The sequence below is a fragment of the Helianthus annuus genome, chromosome 6 (genome assembly GCF_002127325.2).
Source record: "Helianthus annuus cultivar XRQ/B chromosome 6, HanXRQr2.0-SUNRISE, whole genome shotgun sequence".
NCBI lineage: Eukaryota > Viridiplantae > Streptophyta > Magnoliopsida > Asterales > Asteraceae > Helianthus > Helianthus annuus.
Window position 1 is genome coordinate 3,479,781 of NC_035438.2, and position 20,713 is coordinate 3,500,493.

Genomic DNA, 20,713 nt, shown 5'->3' on the forward strand with positions numbered 1-20,713 from the left:
GAGAGATTGGGTTGTGGTGACAGTGAAATAGTTTGGATTTTTTTTCAGTTTTCCGATACAGTCCCTCAATAATAAGTCTTTACAAAATAAACCCTTGGAAGGTGAAATGACAAGTATGCCCTCATGTGCAAAGCATATGATCATACTTAACCAAAAAATCTGACTGAGTTTGACTCAAAGGACAAACCATGCTTGATTTTTAAACATAAAGGACAAAACTCGTCGATTTTAAATAGGGTTAATGGATTTAAACACCCCCAACTATTGCCGTTTGGCCGATGGCACTCTCAACTTTGACTTTGGCTCACACCACTCCCAACTTAACACTTGGGTTGCTGTGTCACCCCGTCGTTAAATAAACACTAACTGGGTTAGTTTTATTGTCCTACGTGGCTAATTTTAGATGACGTGGCATGTTTATAATGAGGTGGCATGTTCATGAAAACTTATATTATATTAAAATCAGTTTATATTCCCCTATCTCTCTCTCACACTTAACACCAACACCATCCATCCACACCACCGTCATGCCTTCCACCCCACCATAACCTTACGCTACCATCCACCCTACCACCATAATCCCCTGTTCAAGAACCATTGGCCACCACCCACTGCGACCACCTACCCCACACCACCAACCACTGCTTAATCTGGATCTAGAAGCCTATTTGAGATGATATCGAAAAAAAAAGACGATGGGTTTTGATTTTGGGGGATAACGGGGTTATGATGATGATCAGGTGATGTTGATGAGGGGAACAGTGTTGCCGTCGCAATCAGGTAACGAGTTTTACAGAAGGCATGACGGTGGTGTGCCGTCGCAATCAGGTAACGAGTTTTCATTTGATTCCGCAATCAAGTAACGAGATTCCGCAATAAGGTAAGGAGGGGAACAGTGTGAAATCGCTGTTGAAGATGTACAAGGATTGCGTGTTGTTATGTGCTGAGAAGGATGAATCTGGATCGATTATAGGTTTTCATTTGATTCCGCAATCAGGTAACGAGTTTTAGTAGTTTGATTTTGTAATTTTTGTTCGATTTGTTTTGTTCGATTTCATTGAGTGATATGTTTTGAGATTATGAGTTGTATCGGTTTTGTTGTTCATATGGAAATGTGTTTGGAGATTTATCATTTGATGTTGAAATCCGCCGCCGGTGATGTTGTTGTTCAGGAAGTAGCCGGGGGGGGGGGGGGGTTGATGGCGACGGTGATTGGTTTGGTTTTGGGAGGTTGGGCTGTGACAGTGAGCCAGCTGGTGGTGGATACGGATGGCGGAGACAAGCTCCGGCCGTCGGAAAACAGCGGCAACGGTGGTGAGGGGTGGCTCAGTTTTGGAACGGAGCTTGGTTCAGTTCGGTTCAGGTTTCACATAGGTCGGATTCACTCTTGTTGAACAACCATTGGACACAAAATGGCCACGTCAACAAAAATGGCCACGTTGGATAAAAACAGGCCATGTCACCATGGCACATCAGAAAATATTGGCCACGTCAGCAAAAAGAACTAACCCAGTTAGTGTTTATTTAACGACGGGGTGACACAGCAACCCAAGTGTTAAGTTGGGAGTGGTGTGAGCCAAAGTCAAAGTTGAGAGTGCTATCGGCCAAATGGCAATAGTTGGAGGTGTTTAAATCCATTAACCCTTTTAAATATAAAGGACACCGCCTGCAAAGAGGTATAAAGATAAAGAACAATTCTTACAATTCACTCAAACTGTAAAGATTAACATCAACCTATATATATACTCCGGCGGCTCTGCTTCTTCTCCGGCGCCTGCTTCTTCGCTTCTTCGGTTCTTCCATACTCCAAACAGGTAATGATCTTTATTAGTTGTTAGTTGTTACAATTAAGTTGTTAATTGTAGAGTTATCAGCTGACATTAAATTTCAGTTGGCCGATTATGAAATAAGTTTCATTTCAGAATTCAATTCAGACGTTGGCCGATTAGGATTAGATGAATGAATCTAATAGTTTGTTAGTTGTTACTTGTTACAATTAAGTTTCACTTGGCCGATTATAGGTTGATGTTAAACTTAACAGTTTTTACCTTTTTAAGTATTATATTGATATGGATGTGTGAGTATATATATACATGTTTATAAAAATAATAAAATATACATATAAAATTTCCGATCCGATTAATCCCGGGTAATCCCGAGTAGTCGTTAGTCCCCACCTCCCCGGCCGACTAGCGAGTTCTCCAACCTTGGCCTCAAGTATTCTCTTCAGCTGCAGATGTATGCAGATGTGGTCCGTAGACTGCAGACACCACCTTAAGGTTTCCTTCATTTTTCCCTCTTTCTCCCCCCCCCCCCCCCCTCCTCGACCGCTTGTAGATAGCAGTGTGAGATTATCGCCCGACTGCTGACCAACCTTGAATTTTGCCACCCGAAAAGGTTTGTCAACTCAATTTTTGATTCTTTAACTGTTGGTTAGGATGAAAATGAGTTTGAGTGAAGGAATTAAGAATTATTTATATCTTTTTCCTAAGGATATAAGTTCTATTAGGAGATACAGTTCTTAAACTACAGCAAAGAATTTGATTGACGTCTGATTGAAACTGAAGATAATATTAGTTGCCATAAATTATTAAAGGTGATCACAGTTTTTGAGTATTGATTGGATCGATATTAGGTGTTCTCGAAACTTCAAATTATATACATTTATTTACCAGATGTTAAGAAATCAATCAAGTTTTTATTGATTGAATAACAAAATAAGCTAAAACTTTTTATATTTAAATTTAATTGTGGGTTTTTTGTTTCTTTTATAATTATCGTTTTGAAGTCGCGATGGCAACAAGTGTAGAACATATTAAAGTACTTAATGTTGTAGAGAAGCCTTCGGTGGCTAAAATGTTAGTCAGAATATTATCAAATCAGGATGTCAAAGAATTGAATCAGAGTTATACGTTTGACTATCAGATTGTTGATGATGGGACTGATGCTGGGACTGTTTTTCAAATGGTAGTTACATCGGTTAAAGGTCATCTTAAAGACATGACCTTCCTAAGTAATGTTAGGAGCTTCAAATCTTATGAGCTTATAGAACTATTTGACGTAAATGTTGATAAGGTACCTAAACTCGAGAGCCAGAAAAGCACAATAGGACATTTACGTCGTGTAGTCGAAGTGTGCAAGCGACTATATTTGTTGCTATATTGTGATTTAGAAGGAGAAAGTATAGCAAAGGAAGTTGTAGAAGTTTGTCAAGAAGTGAATTCTGATCTCCTTATTCGTAGTGCTCGTTTCTCATCCCTACATAAGAGGTATGTGGATTGATACACTATTTTTTTCACTCTAGAATATATTGGGTTTACAAATTGTTGTTTTTATTGATAGTGACATTAAAGCTGCTTTTAGAGATGCTGGACAAATTAATCACCGGTTTTCCGATGCTGCTGATTTCAGGAGAGTAAGTACCACCAACCAAAAGTTCGGTTTTTCATTTTCATAAACCGTTCGACTCCGGTTCTTTTGGTTTTAGCAACAGGTCGGGTTCGGTTTTTCTGTTTCTGAAACAAAATACATAAGATTCAAAAATAAAAAGTATAATTCAAAGTTTAAGAATTTTTCTTGAGTTAATTAAACAAATTGCATTGAGATGAGATCTCCTTGTACTCGGTATATATACTCATCATTGTAATCAATAGAAATCATCTTGTAATACCAGTCTTACAATTTCAATAACATGTTAATGTTCTAATTATAAATACTTAACAATCAAAAATAAAATAAAAAATTCTTAGTAATATCGGTTAAACACTTAAACAACTTAAACTTAAACATAAAAATATATGGAGTGGGCTTACTATTGTAACTTATCAGTTCGGTTATTGAAAATAGTTATCTGAAAACCGAACTGAAATTTTTTGGTTATTAAAAATCCGAAACCCGAACCGTCGATTTTTGTTTTGGCTCAGTTATTTGAGTTTGGATTTTTCGGTTATTTCAGTTTTCTGCTTATCCCTAATTAAAGCGTTGAACAATGTGAAAGCCGTATTTTTAAATGTTCGTTTTCTAAATACGTCATGTTTTTTAAACAAGTTTGTTTCAATATATCGTTTGACGTTCAACTCGTTAGAGATAAAACATAATCTGATTTAACCTGATCATGAGCCATGTGCAGGAAATAAATTTGCGAAATGGTTATGTGTTTACACGTTTTCAAACAAGTTTACTGTCAAACGCATATAAAATTCACAATGTTCTAAGTTACGGCATGTGCCAGGTATGAAGATTTTTCAAATAGAATTCAAATTTATCATGAAACAGAAATTTAATAAATATATCTGTGATTCTATAATGTGTTTTCAAGCTTCCAACACTCGGATTCATTGTGGAGCAATGTGAAGAGAGAAAGAATCAAGTTTGGAAGATTAAGTGCACACATAAAATTGTTGATGACACCACAAAGTTTAGCATGTAAAGTTTGTACTACTTGCCAACTTTATATATATTAACGAGTTAGTGTTTTAACTCATTTTGTTTTTAATTTATAGGGATGTGTCTGATTCTCAAGAGGCGACATCAATTTATAATTCTTGTATCCAAAACTCTCGTGCACGCGTAAGTGTTTAACCATTAATGACCTTGGAATATGTGGCTTGTTTAACAATTTTATTAAAATTTATGTGACAACTCGCACTTTGGACCTATCCTGTAACGTTATGTGCTTATGTGAAACGTTATGATTTTCTTAGTGAATGATATATTTGTTATGTGCTATATTGTATGTATGTCAATAACCCGAACCACACATCAAACCCGATCGCACAACACTCACACTCGCATAAGCCTAAGCCTTTGGGCCATTTTACTTGTGTTCGGACTTCAAGGGCTGCCCATGTAGGGGCCGGCCCATTGCTTTTCTTTTGCACATACAAACATACACACATGAGGGGATTTCACCTCATTTGTTACAAAATACTTTACACACACAAAACCCTAGCATCTCTTCCTTCTCTCTCGAACTCGAAGGCAGCCGCAAAACTCATAGTGTTTCGGATCAACTCTTGACCCCATTCTATTCGGTTAGTGTTTGTTGTCGTTTTACTTGTTGATCGATTATATAATTGCATGCTTAGACTAGAATGATTGGGATTGATTGATTGATTTGATGAACAATATGATCCATGTATTAATGTCTTGCGGATTAGATTTCATGAAAATAATTTAAAACCGAGTAGATGTTGATCGGCTAGCATGATATGTATTGGATTGTTTGCATATTAAGAGTTAGATAAATCATTGTATTGTCATAATCGGAGGTAGATTGATGATCGAAATCTATGCTAATATGTTCATGAATTGTTATATGGTTGCGCATGATTCTTAATGAATTAGGGTTCACACGAATTGAGAATAAATTGTTTAGTTTGATCGAGTGGATGCAAATGTTTTGTTGGAAATTATGTTGATTGAAAGATAAATATGGAAACCGATTAAAAGATTGTAACCGAATCCACAATGAAATCGGGATTTGAAAACCAAGTGTACAAGCCGTCTGGTCGCACAAGACGGACCAATCACACAAGAGTCCTTAAATCGCACAAGGACCCATTACGCACAAGATGTTTGGCATGCACGGTCGCACAACAGGTGTGGATCGCACAAGCTGCCATGCATGCTGGACTGGGCCAGGTGTGTATCGGATCGCACGAGTAATGGCTCTTAAAACACATGTTGGGCCTTAGGCCCAATCTCAATCCTGGTCGCACAAGGGTCTCTAGTCGCACAATCCAGTTCAGTCGCACAAGTCACTTATGTGTTATATTTGGGCCGCTTATGCATGTTGGGCCAGTTTATTGTTGGGCTGAGTATTATCGTTGGGCTGAATTAATTAGATCGCACAAGCCGAGCCGGATCGCACAAGGCCCTTATGTGCGATCGGTTTGGGCCGAGATTTGTTATTGAATTTGTTAAGTTGTTAGGCCCAATTGTTTAATCGCTCAAAGTATGATCCTATTATACAAACTGACTGATGCCGTGCAATAAGTGTTGCCATGACTTATATGTGCTTTTAACACGTTAACTTATGTGATTCTTACGTGCATTTCCTTAGTCAAAACCTGACTTGTATTATAACCATGATAGGACGTGGTTGACCATTTACTAGCTTATCTGTACTCTTTGTGTATCTGCCGAGCAATCCAAGGTGAGTTCACACAGCCAAGGCATGGGATTCCCGGGTTGGGAATTGGGTTGGAATGTTGATATGATATGATTACTCGTACTTACGCAATCACTAGACTATAGACCATCGTCCTCAGGATAGTCAGGACACGTTACGTAAAGCCTACGTAACCCAGTAATTTCCATTTGTCTCCCGGGTCGGGAGGACACGTTACGTAAAGCCTACGTAACCCAATACCTTCTACTGTCTTCCGGGTCGGAAGGACACGCTGCGTAAAGCCTACGTAGCCCCCCCCCCCCACGCGTACCACTGTCCTCGGGGAAGGGCACGTCACGTAAAGCCTACGTGACCCAGTACGTATTCCTGTTCTCGGTTTAAGAAGAACACATGGTTGCACTAGTCTAGTAAGTACCATAATGGGAAACCCCCATTATAAAGGATAAATGTGAGAATCCCTCACCAGTAGTATATACATGTATGGGAAGCCCCCACTAGATGAACTTACGCATTACTGTTATGAACTTACTTTCTGTGAACTCGCTCAACTAGTTGTTGATTATCTGTTGCATGCCTTGCAGGACCTTAGGTACATTATGGAGCTTGCACAGGGAGGAGCAGGTCGTTGTGGACATGGATTCATGAATGCTTTCTAAACACTTATGATATTTCATACGTTACCACTTATGTTTGGGTTATACTTAAATGCTTCCGCTACATATACAATGTTTGGTTTTGAACATCAATTATGTCTATGATTATTATTAAATGCTATGTTTGATATAATTGGTGGCTTGATCCTGGTCATGTCACGCCTCCAAGCGGTGGTACTCCGCGTGTGGATTTTGGGGGTGTGACAGATTGGTATCAGAGCCATTGGTTATAGAGAACTTGGTTTTAATATGGGAAAACGTTTTTATTAAAACCAGACTATAACCAGAACAGTGCTCTCAACGATCCACAACGACGCTTCGCTCCACGTGCAAGACTCGACATCCTAGGTAATAAGGTTTATGTTTATTGCCTATTTGTTAGAACTGCTTAGAACTTTGCTCGCAATACGCTTAGATACACATGACTTTATTACATGAGAATACCTATGCGCTTACGCTTTTCTGTCATCGCCCTACTCGTGAACCACTCTCACTCACGTTACTTTTATTATGAAGATCATGTCTGGACGAATTAACATGACACAAGCCCAGTTAGAGGCTCTCGTTCAAGCTCAAGTCGCTGCGGCACTTGCAGCTGCTCAAGCAGGTCAACACGCGCAGCAGCCTGTCTGCACATTCAAGAACTTCATGGACTGTCGTCCAAATTCTTTCAGTGGCACCGAGGGGGCAGTGGGACTCCTCCATTGGTTTGAAAAGCTAGAATCAGTATTCGAAATGTGCGAATGCCCTGAGGCTCGCAGGGTGAAATACGCCACTGGCACGCTAGAAGGAATAGCACTAACTTGGTGGAACGCCCAAGTTCAGATCTTAGGGTTGGCAGCTGCTAACGCCACACCCTGGAACGAATTCAAGGAACTGATCAAGAGGGAGTATTGTACTCGGGAAGACATCCATAAGCTAGAGGATGAGTTTTACCATCTGAAGATGACTGGATCAGAGATTGAAGCTTACACCAAAAGGTCAAACGAACTGGCCGTGCTGTGTCCAACTATGGTGGACCCTCCAATTAAGCGCATTGAATTGTATCTCAAAGGGTTGGCGCCAGAGATCCAGAGCCACGTTACTTCGGCTAATCTCGATAACATCCAGGAGATTCAACGCCTCGCTCACCGCATCACAGACCAGGCAGTAGATCAGAACAAACTGCCTAAACGCATCAGCGCTATTGCTACCGCTACTACTTCAGCTACTCCTGCTACTCCCAGTGACAGTAAGAGAAAATGGGATGGGGATTCCAGCAGGGGATCAGCTTCAGTTCAGTCTCAGGCCCAGCAGCGAAAGACTGACAGTCATCAGAGTCCCAGCCAGCATTCTTCAGGTAGTCACAGGCAGGGCGGATATCGGGGGAACCTCTCAAAATGCAACAACTGCGGTAGACACCACGGTGGCCAGTGTAATAAGGGTCGCTGTCAAAGGTGCCTCAAGATGGGTCATGAGGCTAAGGATTGTAGAAGCCCACGTCCTGCGAACCAAAACCAGCAGCAGCCACAGGCACAGCAGAATCAGCAACAGGGCAACAAAGTATGCTTTCAGTGTGGGGCAGAAGGCCACTTCAAGAGGCACTGTCCTCAATTAAACAGGAACCAGAACAACAACAACAACAACAATCAGGGCAATGGCAACAACAACAATGGGGGAAACAACAACGGCAATGAGGCAAGGGGTCGTGCATTCGTACTAGGTCGAGGCGACGCAGTGAACGATCCCAACGTAGTTATGGGTAAGTTTCTCCTCGACAATATTTACGTTACTTTTTTGTTTGATTCGGGTGCGGATACAAGCTATATGTCTGTGAAAATGTGTCAACTACTAAAACGTGCACCAACACTTTTACCCACCAAACATGTAGTAGAGTTAGCTAACGGTAAAAGTCTAGAAGCCACGCACGTAGTTCAGGGTTGTAATCTTATCCTAGCTGGTCAAGCTTTCACTATCGATCTCATTCCCATAGTTTTGGGTAGTTTCGACGTCGTGATTGGGATGGATTGGCTATCTCAACACCAGGCAGAGATCTTATGCAGCGAGAAGATTATTCGTATTCCACGTTCTGGTCAGGAACCTCTAGAAGTTCAAGGCGACAAGAGTGGTGCTGTGGTTGGCATCATTTCTTTCTTGAAGGCTCAGAAGTGCCTGCGAAAGGGTCACACCGCCATCTTGGCACTTGTTTCAGATGCATCAGTGAAAGAGAAGAAATTGGAGGATATTCCAATTGTACGTGACTACCCTCAGGTGTTTCCTGAAGACTTACCTGGCTTACCGCCTCATCGTCAGGTCGAATTTCAAATCGAGCTCGCTCCAGGAGCAGCACCCATAGCTCGCGCACCATATCGTCTAGCTCCATCAGAATTGGAGGAACTGTCAAAGCAGCTACAAGAGCTCTTGGAAAAGGGCTTTATTCGTCCAAGCTCTTCGCCTTGGGGAGCTCCAGTACTTTTCGTGAAGAAGAAAGACGGTACGTTCAGAATGTGTATCGACTACCGTGAACTCAACAAGGTGACGGTGAAGAACCGTTATCCTCTACCACGCATAGACGACTTATTCGACCAGTTACAAGGGTCGTGTTACTATTCGAAGATAGACTTGAGGTCTGGTTATCATCAGCTGAGAGTCCGGGATGAGGACGTCTCCAAAACCGCATTCAGAACTCGTTATGGCCACTACGAGTTTCTTGTCATGCCGTTCGGGTTAACGAACGCACCTGCTGTATTTATGGACCTTATGAACAGGGTGTGCAAACCCTATCTCGACAAGTTTGTCATAGTATTCATCGACAATATTCTGATTTACTCTAAGAGTCAGGAGGAACACGAGCAGCATCTACGCCTCATTTTGGAACTCCTTCGGAAGGAACAGCTATACGCTAAGTTTTCGAAATGCGACTTCTGGCTTCGTGAAGTCCATTTCTTAGGCCACGTAGTAAACAAGGATGGGATCCATGTCGATCCATCCAAGGTAGACTCGATCAGGAAATACGCCAATTCTTGGGTTTGGCAGGTTACTACAGACGGTTTATCAAGGATTTCTCGAAGATTGCGCAGCCGCTTACGCTACTGACACAGAAGGGTGTCACCTACCGTTGGGGAGATCCCCAGGAGACTGCTTTTCAGCACCTAAAGGATAGGCTTTGCAGTGCACCTATCCTCTCTTTGCCAGAGGGCACAGATGACTTCGTGGTTTATTGTGATGCATCCATTCGGGGACTTGGATGTGTGTTAATGCAGCGCGACAAAGTTATTGCTTACGCCTCTCGTCAACTCAAGGTTCATGAACGGAACTACACGACGCACGATTTAGAGCTGGGAGCTGTTGTTTTCGCGCTTAAGATATGGCGACACTACCTGTACGGTACCAGGTGCACGATTTACACCGATCACAGGAGTCTCGAGCATATCCTTAAGCAGAAGGATTTGAACATGCGTCAACGGCGATGGGTTGAATTACTGAACGATTACGAATGCGCTATCAAGTACCATCCAGGCAAGGCCAACGTTGTGGCCGATGCCCTCAGTCGGAAAGACACTTTACCTCGGCGCGTGCGAGCGCTACAGCTTACGATTCAGTCTAGCCTTCCTGCACAAATACGAAACGCTCAGGTAGAGGCATTGAAGCCCGAAAACGTCAAGGCTGAAGCCTTACGCGGCTCACGACAGCAAATGGAACAGAAGGCAGACGGCGCCTACTATGTAGCGGGGCGTATTTGGGTCCCACTTTATGGCGGTCTACACGAACTTGTAATGGATGAAGCTCACAAGTCTCGCTATTCGGTACATCCAGGGTCGGACAAAATGTACCACGACATCAGAACCACTTATTGGTGGCCTAGCATGAAGGCCCACATCGCTACTTATGTTGGCAAGTGTTTGACCTGTGCGAGAGTCAAGGTTGAATACCAGAAACCAGCGGGCCTACTTCAGCAGCCTAAGATACCTCAATGGAAATGGGAAGAAATTTCCATGGATTTCGTTACAGGCCTACCCAGATCCCAGCGTGGGAATGATACCATATGGGTGATCGTGGATCGACTCACCAAGTCTGCACACTTCCTACCCATAAAGGAAACGGATAAGTTCTCCACTCTTGCAGACACCTATCTCAAAGAAGTTGTTTCGAGGCACGGGGTGCCCACCTCCATCATTTCGGATCGCGATGCACGATTCACGTCAGAGCTATGGCAAGCGATGCATAAATCTTTCGGCTCACGATTAGACATGAGCACAGCATATCACCCTCAGACGGATGGGCAGCCTGAGCGAACGATCCAAACTCTTGAAGACATGCTTAGGGCATGCGTTATAGACTTCGGCAACGGCTGGGAAAAGCACCTCCCTTTAGTGGAGTTCTCGTATAATAATAGTTATCACACCAGCATACAAGCCGCTCCATTCGAGGCATTGTACGGGCGTAAATGCCGGTCACCTCTCTGTTGGGCAGAGGTGGGGGATAGTCAGATTACGGGTCCAGAGATTGTAGTGGACGCCACAGAAAAGATTGCACAGATACGACAGCGCATGGCGGCAGCACGCGACCGTCAGAAAGCCTACGCGGACAAGCGTAGAAAGCCTTTGGAATTTCAGGTTGGGGACCGGGTTTTATTAAAAGTCTCACCCTGGAAGGGTGTGGTTCGTTTTGGCAAACGGGGCAAACTCAATCTGCGGTATGTCGGACCGTTCGAAATCATAGAAAAGATTGGCAAGGTAGCCTACAGATTAAACCTACCAGCTGAACTCGGGGCAGTTCACAATGTCTTTCATGTGTCGAACCTAAAGAAGTGCCTATCAGATGAAACCCTCATCATTCCTTTTAAGGAACTCACTATCGACGAGCGGTTACAGTTCGTCGAGGAGCCTGTAGAAATCACGGACCGGGATGTGAAGGTCCTCAAACACAAGAGAATCCCTCTTGTTCGAGTTCGTTGGAACTCCAGACGTGGCCCAGAGTACACCTGGGAACGCGAAGACAGGATGACAGAAAAGTACCCTCAATTATTCGGAACCAATGCAACCATCGCTGAGACTGAAGCTACTACTTCGGAATTTCGGGACGAAATTCCAGATCAACGGGGGGAGGATGTGACACCCCAGGAAAACCAGTGAACGATTGAACTTACCTAGCTTCCTCAGTGAGTGCATACCAAATTTCGGGACGAAATTTCCAATTAGTTGGGGATAATGTGACAACTCGCACTTTGGACCTATCCTGTAACGTTATGTGCTTATGTGAAACGTTATGATTTTCTTAGTGAATGATATATTTGTTATGTGCTATATTGTATGTATGTCAATAACCCGAACCACACATCAAACCCGATCGCACAACACTCACACTCGCATAAGCCTAAGCCTTTGGGCCATTTTACTTGTGTTCGGACTTCAAGGGCTGCCCATGTAGGGGCCGGCCCATTGCTTTTCTTTTGCACATACAAACATACACACATGAGGGGATTTCACCTCATTTGTTACAAAATACTTTACACACACAAAACCCTAGCATCTCTTCCTTCTCTCTCGAACTCGAAGGCAGCCGCAAAACTCATAGTGTTTCGGATCAACTCTTGACCCCATTCTATTCGGTTAGTGTTTGTTGTCGTTTTACTTGTTGATCGATTATATAATTGCATGCTTAGACTAGAATGATTGGGATTGATTGATTGATTTGATGAACAATATGATCCATGTATTAATGTCTTGCGGATTAGATTTCATGAAAATAATTTAAAACCGAGTAGATGTTGATCGGCTAGCATGATATGTATTGGATTGTTTGCATATTAAGAGTTAGATAAATCATTGTATTGTCATAATCGGAGGTAGATTGATGATCGAAATCTATGCTAATATGTTCATGAATTGTTATATGGTTGCGCATGATTCTTAATGAATTAGGGTTCACACGAATTGAGAATAAATTGTTTAGTTTGATCGAGTGGATGCAAATGTTTTGTTGGAAATTATGTTGATTGAAAGATAAATATGGAAACCGATTAAAAGATTGTAACCGAATCCACAATGAAATCGGGATTTGAAAACCAAGTGTACAAGCCGTCTGGTCGCACAAGACGGACCAATCACACAAGAGTCCTTAAATCGCACAAGGACCCATTACGCACAAGATGTTTGGCATGCACGGTCGCACAACAGGTGTGGATCGCACAAGCTGCCATGCATGCTGGACTGGGCCAGGTGTGTATCGGATCGCACGAGTAATGGCTCTTAAAACACATGTTGGGCCTTAGGCCCAATCTCAATCCTGGTCGCACAAGGGTCTCTAGTCGCACAATCCAGTTCAGTCGCACAAGTCACTTATGTGTTATATTTGGGCCGCTTATGCATGTTGGGCCAGTTTATTGTTGGGCTGAGTATTATCGTTGGGCTGAATTAATTAGATCGCACAAGCCGAGCCGGATCGCACAAGGCCCTTATGTGCGATCGGTTTGGGCCGAGATTTGTTATTGAATTTGTTAAGTTGTTAGGCCCAATTGTTTAATCGCTCAAAGTATGATCCTATTATACAAACTGACTGATGCCGTGCAATAAGTGTTGCCATGACTTATATGTGCTTTTAACACGTTAACTTATGTGATTCTTACGTGCATTTCCTTAGTCAAAACCTGACTTGTATTATAACCATGATAGGACGTGGTTGACCATTTACTAGCTTATCTGTACTCTTTGTGTATCTGCCGAGCAATCCAAGGTGAGTTCACACAGCCAAGGCATGGGATTCCCGGGTTGGGAATTGGGTTGGAATGTTGATATGATATGATTACTCGTACTTACGCAATCACTAGACTATAGACCATCGTCCTCAGGATAGTCAGGACACGTTACGTAAAGCCTACGTAACCCAGTAATTTCCATTTGTCTCCCGGGTCGGGAGGACACGTTACGTAAAGCCTACGTAACCCAATACCTTCTACTGTCTTCCGGGTCGGAAGGACACGCTGCGTAAAGCCTACGTAGCCCCCCCCCCCCCACGCGTACCACTGTCCTCGGGGAAGGGCACGTCACGTAAAGCCTACGTGACCCAGTACGTATTCCTGTTCTCGGTTTAAGAAGAACACATGGTTGCACTAGTCTAGTAAGTACCATAATGGGAAACCCCCATTATAAAGGATAAATGTGAGAATCCCTCACCAGTAGTATATACATGTATGGGAAGCCCCCACTAGATGAACTTACGCATTACTGTTATGAACTTACTTTCTGTGAACTCGCTCAACTAGTTGTTGATTATCTGCTGCATGCCTTGCAGGACCTTAGGTACATTATGGAGCTTGCACAGGGAGGAGCAGGTCGTTGTGGACATGGATTCATGAATGCTTTCTAAACACTTATGATATTTCATACGTTACCACTTATGTTTGGGTTATACTTAAATGCTTCCGCTACATATACAATGTTTGGTTTTGAACATCAATTATGTCTATGATTATTATTAAATGCTATGTTTGATATAATTGGTGGCTTGATCCTGGTCATGTCACGCCTCCAAGCGGTGGTACTCCGCGTGTGGATTTTGGGGGTGTGACAATTTAGGTCAAACCTATGTTGACGTTACGGATAATAGTATATTGAATCCAAAACCTTTAACCACTTTTGAGCTTCTACGATTAGCATCGCTTCATTTAGAGATGAATGAATGTTGAACGGACTATGCAGGTTAGTTTAAATAAGAAAGCATAACCAGTACTTCACTTTTTTTTTTGGTTAAAATAAATCCCTTCTCGTATTGTTTTGCTGCTTAATTTGTTTTTTAGGTTGCACAAGATCTTTACGAAGCTGGTTTCATAAGCTATCCCCGTACCAGGGACAATGTTTGTGAAGTAGAAGAGTTCAATATAAAAGTGAGTATATTTTTCATCAAATTAAACAATCATTCATTCTTTGTACGGTACGCTGTCATCAAAGTTTATCTCTCAACAGCACCCACCAACACCAAACCCCCATCACTCAATGATTGTTGCCTTTCTGGTCTACATCTGCTAGTATACCATGATTTGTTGAAATCTGAATTCAATGCTTTGAAGAAACCCTAACTTGTGTAATTTCGATATGCGATGTGTTTGAAGGATGGATGAAATGAAGACTAGGTGTTTTAAATGAAGACACATATCAAATTGATGTTTTTACCCCTCACGAGATAGCATTTAACGGAGGTGTTGGATGGTCGTTAGAGAAAAGGATAAAGAGTGTGCAAAATTGGTATATAAAGAACATGCAGTGAACATTTTAAAGACAAAGGATAGAGTGAAATTTTGTGTATTAATAAACGACAAGCTGTGTAATTAACTCAAGAAAGATTCTTAAACTTTGAATATGCCTTTTTATTTTTGAATCTTACGTAATTTGTTTCAAAAACAGAAAAACCGAACCGAACCGTTGCTAAAATCGTGATGGGGTATGGTATTGGACCCGACCCAAATGATCGGATATTTTCATTACTTATTGCCTTTTATTGTTTTGTTATTTATTATTACGTACTAACCCGCGAAGTCCAACGCGATATAGTTTACACTACACTAGGTTGTGGGCTTGTAGAGACAACCCCTAACTGGGCCTGACCCATTGAGGTTAGGGTTGCCCATGTCTCCTATATAAGGAGGTCTTCATCTCATTATTAGGGCAAGAGATATAGAGCAACACACTTTTTGTAGCTAGAAAAATGGAATCCTTTCCCTACTGGCTGTCTCTACATTCCCACTTTCCTTTTTTTTTCTTTCTTTTTTTTTTTTTTTTTTTTTGCAGATCTGGATTCGAAGAGAAGAAGCAAGTTGTGATTCTCCATCCTCTCAGAGAAAGCGGTTCGACTCCGTGTTTCTTCAGCGGCGCCCACCGTATCAAAATCTAGATTCAAGAATCACAACTCGTTTCTTCTCCACTTCACCTTTCAGATTTGTTTCTTTTTTTAGTTTACTCATGATTCTCGATCTGAAACTCCAGATCTAGTTTTTCCTTTAATATATATATATATATGGGTGGGAGTTGGCTACAAAGTCTATTTTTCCTACAAAGTGTAAAAAGTCATAAATCACCATAATGTCAACCATAAAACACACTCAAAACCTACAAATAACATAGTAGAGATTACTAAAACACCAAATTTGTGGGTTTGTGATGTGTTTTGGATGACAAGGCTCTAATTATCAAATGACTAATATTAGTGTGGTTTATTTTAATTATCATGTTGTGTTTTGTATTCATAGTTGTACGATGGTGTGTTTGAAGTTTTTAAGGACTATTAAGGTTTGGATATTGTGTTTTAGTGATCTTCACTATGCTATTTGTTGGTTGTGAGTGTGTTTTATGGATGAAATTGTGGTGTTTTATGACTTTGTACACTTTGTAGGAAAAATGGACTTTGTAGCCGACCCTCACCCATATATATATATATGATCGTTCATGATTGAGAACTGCTCTTTCATATGAAAATATAGATTCAAAAAACAGTCGTTTCATCGCATCTCTTTGTATCTTTAATTATCATAAATATTAAAGAGCAGCAAACATATCTTTGTTGAAGAAATTCGTACACCATCCTTTTAAAAAACAGAAAAGAACAAACAAGAAGAGGAGTAATATATAGCTGGCAAGGTACAATTCATAGTACACAAGGTATGGTCTCAATTGCGTATACTTCCTTTAAGGGGGCACATCCTGACATGGGCAGACAAAAGATGTACTAGTGGTCCCCATCCGAACGATTTTCAAAAACCGAAAACCGAACTTTTGGTTGGTGGTACTTATTCTCCTGAACTCAGCAGCAACATCATAAAACATTAATCCATCCAGCATCTCTAGCAGCATTATAAATGCGCCTATCAATAAAAACAACAATTTGTAAAACCAATATATTCTAGAGCGGAAAAAAAAAGTGTATCAATCCACATACCTATCATATATGGATGAGAAACGAGTTCTACGAATTTTGAGATAAGGATTCACTTCTCTACAGACTTCTGCAACTTCGTTAGCAATATATTCCCCTTCAATATCGCAGTCTAGCCACAGAATGAGGTACTTGCACGTTTTTACTTCATCACATAAATTGTTTATTACGAATTTCTGGTCCTCGCGACTTATCAATATCTATATCAAATAGTGTAACAGGCTCGGATTCATTGTGACTTATGATATAATGTGTTTTCAAGCTTCCAACACTCGGATTCATTGTGGAGCAATGTGAAGAGAAAGAATCAAGTTTGGAAGATTAAGTGCACACATAAAATTGTTGATGGCACCACAAAGTTTAGCATGTAAAGTTTGTACTACTTGCCAACTTTATATATATTAACGAGTTAGTGTTTTAACTCATTTTGTTTTTAATTTATAGGGATGTGTCTGATTCTCAAGAGGCGACATCAATTTATAATTCTTGTATCCAAAACTCTCGTGCACGCGTAAGTGTTTAACCATTAATGACCTTGGAATATGTGGCTTGTTTAACAATTTTATTAAAATTTAGGTCAAACCTACGTTGACGTTACGGATAATAGTATATTGAATCCAAAACCTTTAACCACTTTTGATCTTCTACGATTAGCATCGCTTCATTTAGAGATGAATGAATGTTGAACGGACTATGCAGGTTAGTTTAAATAAGAAAGCATAACCAGTACTTCACTTTTTTTTTGTTAAAATAAATCCCTTCTCGTATTGTTTTGCTGCTTAATTTGTTTTTTAGGTTGCACAAGATCTTTACGAGGCTGGTTTCATAAGCTATCCCCGTACCAGGGACAATGTTTGTGAAGTAGAAGAGTTCGATATAAAAGTGAGTATATTTTTCATCAAATTAAACCATCATTCATTCTTTGTACGGTAGTGTTATCGCTGTCATCAAAGTCTTCGCCTAGGCTCTCTAAACGACCATTCTGGGTAGTGCTATCACTGTTGAAATCTTACTTTTATACATTTTTTGAACGGCTAATTTCTTTAATCCCTTGTCGTCTGTGGGACTTGAACCCAAGACCTCCCCCTTACCAACCTAGGTGTTTTAAAGGCTTTACTTTTATACATATACCATATATATATTTACAGCTATATATATCTTTTTTGAAATCTTATTTAATCAAATCGTATATATTTTTAAAAAAATATATTTGAAACATCTGACTTATGATTAAAAAATTTCACCTTCAAGTTAGTTTCATTTTCATCAGCAATTTTCCATTTCACCCGTCTGGGCAAATGATACTTTTCTTCTTACCATAATTTTGGGTCCAATTCTTTTCGTCACCCGGGGCCTAAATTTTGTCGAGAGTTTTTGGGGACGGCTCTGATGCCTGTCTGCTTCATGGACAGAAGTAGTGACTCGCGACATGATAACGGTGTTTTGTTGTGGACATAACTTCTTTAATCATTAATGGTTTGCTCTAAATATTCTTAGATAATTTTGTATAATCATAAGATTATATTTTTTGTACGTATTGATGCATCATGAAATGAATTTGTACGCACCTCTTTTGTATCAGCATCTTCATTTAATATAGGTATTCAATTCATGTATCTTATTGATTTTGGATGTGAATTTGAATATGAATTTGAGCAAGTATAAGACCGTGGGGGATGGTGGGGCTTCGATTGGGCATTGGTTGACACGTGGAATTGGATCTCCCCCACCGCCTGGTTACGTGTCCGCGGGGTATGGCGGGGCGTGGGTTGGGCTTGGGTCGGGTGCACCGGTGGCAGAATATTAAAAAAAAAATTACAAAAAATTTATAAAAAATCACACAACATTTATAAAAAACCTACAACTCCATTAAATTTTAAAATTACATAATCCTAAAAATTACATAATTTATAAAAATTACAAAATAAACCTAGAGCGTTAAATAAATTTCAAAAAGGTCGATATTGTCGAACGCCTTTCGCTCCTTGCCTCGAAACTCTATGTTCGCCACCGCCACCCGGTTCTCGTGGCTCAACTCGCCGCTCGAAACCGCTTCGTAGTAAGCCTTGAAATGGTCGAGCTTGGGCCGTAGCTCGCGCCATTTATGTTGGCACACGTTGAGGTTGTCGCGGTCGTTACCGACGTTATGTCGGTAGGCCGCGAATGCTTCCACCCAATATTTTGTTTGGCCCGGTGGCCGTCCCTTCATAGCGTCGACGACGCTAGTGACGAGTGACATTTCTTCTTCATGGGTCTAGGATGCCATAGCGGGGGGAACAGTGGGTTAGCCGGTGGGGTTGGGTTCGTGCGATGGGGGGGACCAGTGGGTTGGTGTTACAATATATAGGGGGTGGTTGGGTGACCGGGTGGCGGTTTGGTGTCCCCAAACCGTTTGAATTTTAAATTCAAATTTTAAATCCGCTATAACGTGGCGGGTGAGCGAATGGGAGGCAGCCAGCTAGCATGGCCATACCGCCCCATGCCCGGCTTGAAAGCCAAGCCCCAAGGGCCACGCCCCAACCCAAGCCCACCCGGGATGGTGGCTTGGGCGTTTTCCCCCAACCCACGCCCCAACCCAAGCCTCATACCCCATGGCCTAAGGAACGGTACAAATAAAATTGAATAACTTGTAGTAAATAATACCTGATTTCCAACCGCATACGTGTTTGGAATTGGAGATCCCGGAGATCCATACTTGTAAACGTTTAAATAACCTTCCTGAACATGACACCATTGAGAAAAAAACATATGACAAAAGATTTTTTCTTTAAATAAACAAAAAAAAAAACTCAAAAGATAAAGTATAACTCACTTCAAGAACATGAGTGCCCGAAGCGGTAAAGCTATGTCCAGCAACATTAATTTTTACTGTTGTATCAATACTCTTAGCAGTAGTCGAAGATAAAGATGCCAAATAGTGTCGAACAACCAGCTCACATAATTTCTGTACCAAATATTTGTTCGTTTATTATTAGAAAAAAATCACTTATGATACAATGTTAATTTACTAACACAAACTTACCTTCTGATCTAAATCCAAGTCATCTATTGGAGGCATTCCAATCATTGGGAGAACTGGAGGATGTGTTCCGTGTTTCGGCATAGTATAATTTTGGAAATAGCTTTCGTATCGCATGGCATGAGTCCTTAAGAGTTTTCTAGAATAATCGCCCCATCTAGCATTCAACGTCTGACATGCTACCTTGCGCTAGAACCACACAAATTATCTGAACCGTCTATAACCGAAATAGCCGGTTATGAAAATCTAAAAACCAAAACACTTATTATAGGTTTGGTTTTAGCCTGAAACTGAACCGAACTCCCCACCTAACCTACTATCTTAGAAAGAATTATTTGATCCATAGAAATGTTAAGTTATTAACTATCATTGACAAATGATTGCATCCTGTTATTCAACACGTAGTTGGTTTAAGCTATGGATTTCCCTTGTTCAAAGTAGTTTAAGAATACGTATACTATATTTGTGACGGATAACTGTTGATATAAACTCACACGGAAAACCAAGGTAGGAAAAAAAAGGCATTTTATGTGTAGTGGGTTAGCGCCACCAGCCACATCACCCCAAATGGGAGCCAAACACCACACCACAGGGGTGCCAAGGGCAAGAGCGTGAGTAGAATAACGAGTGTTAAGCATGAAAAACAATAGAGGGTTTGATCCACTCAAATGGAGACATGTGGAGTGAATGTGTAGCGGTGCGCCAACCCACTACGGATCTTCTAAAGGCAACCTAGTTACCCTTTAGGCTGGAGGGTGTGGTATAAAGCCCCTAGGGGCTTTATCACGCCACCTCAGCGTCATCTCACCGCCACGTCACACAGGGGGCTTTAAAGCCCTTCTTTTAACTTGCAAGGTGTGGTTTAAAGCCCCCTTTACACTATAGCCCCCCCCCCCTTTTTAAAGACCATCAACTTCAAAAATGTCAAATTTGCTCGTTAACGTGCTGACGGAAGGACAATGGTGCCCCCCTTTACTCGCGGCGGAGTGGTCGATGGCGCCC

The 20,713-nt window shown here is 41.3% G+C and overlaps 1 protein-coding gene and 1 long non-coding RNA gene across 5 annotated transcripts; both read left to right on the plus strand.

The window, feature by feature from the left end:
* The first annotated feature begins 471 nt into the window (after positions 1-471).
* On the plus strand, positions 472-14,948 carry LOC110864392 (DNA topoisomerase 3-alpha). 4 transcript variants are annotated; one of them, XR_004859886.1, is made up of 9 exons: positions 472-997; positions 1,125-1,814; positions 2,926-3,269; positions 3,343-3,415; positions 4,130-4,231; positions 4,319-4,425; positions 4,503-4,569; positions 14,343-14,465; positions 14,564-14,944. XR_004859886.1 is itself a non-coding variant. In XM_035974315.1 (7 exons), the coding sequence occupies exons 2-7, from the start codon at positions 2,965-2,967 to the stop codon at positions 14,379-14,381; spliced, it is 693 nt and encodes a 230-aa protein (XP_035830208.1). In that variant the 5' UTR covers positions 1,045-1,814; positions 2,926-2,964; the 3' UTR covers positions 14,382-14,484. The 4 variants fall into 4 exon arrangements, 1 of the variants encoding a protein (XP_035830208.1); XR_004859887.1 differs by lacking the exon at positions 472-997 and having other exon boundaries at positions 1,045-1,814; positions 2,926-2,967; positions 3,076-3,269; positions 14,564-14,948; XR_004859885.1 differs by lacking the exon at positions 472-997 and having other exon boundaries at positions 1,045-1,814.
* A 17-nt stretch (positions 14,949-14,965) lies between these two features.
* On the plus strand, positions 14,966-17,723 carry LOC110864394. Its single transcript, XR_002549818.2, has 5 exons — positions 14,966-16,820; positions 16,906-17,059; positions 17,137-17,203; positions 17,269-17,391; positions 17,488-17,723. It is a non-coding gene; the product is annotated as an uncharacterized LOC110864394 (long non-coding RNA).
* Positions 17,724-20,713: the final 2,990 nt, after the last annotated feature.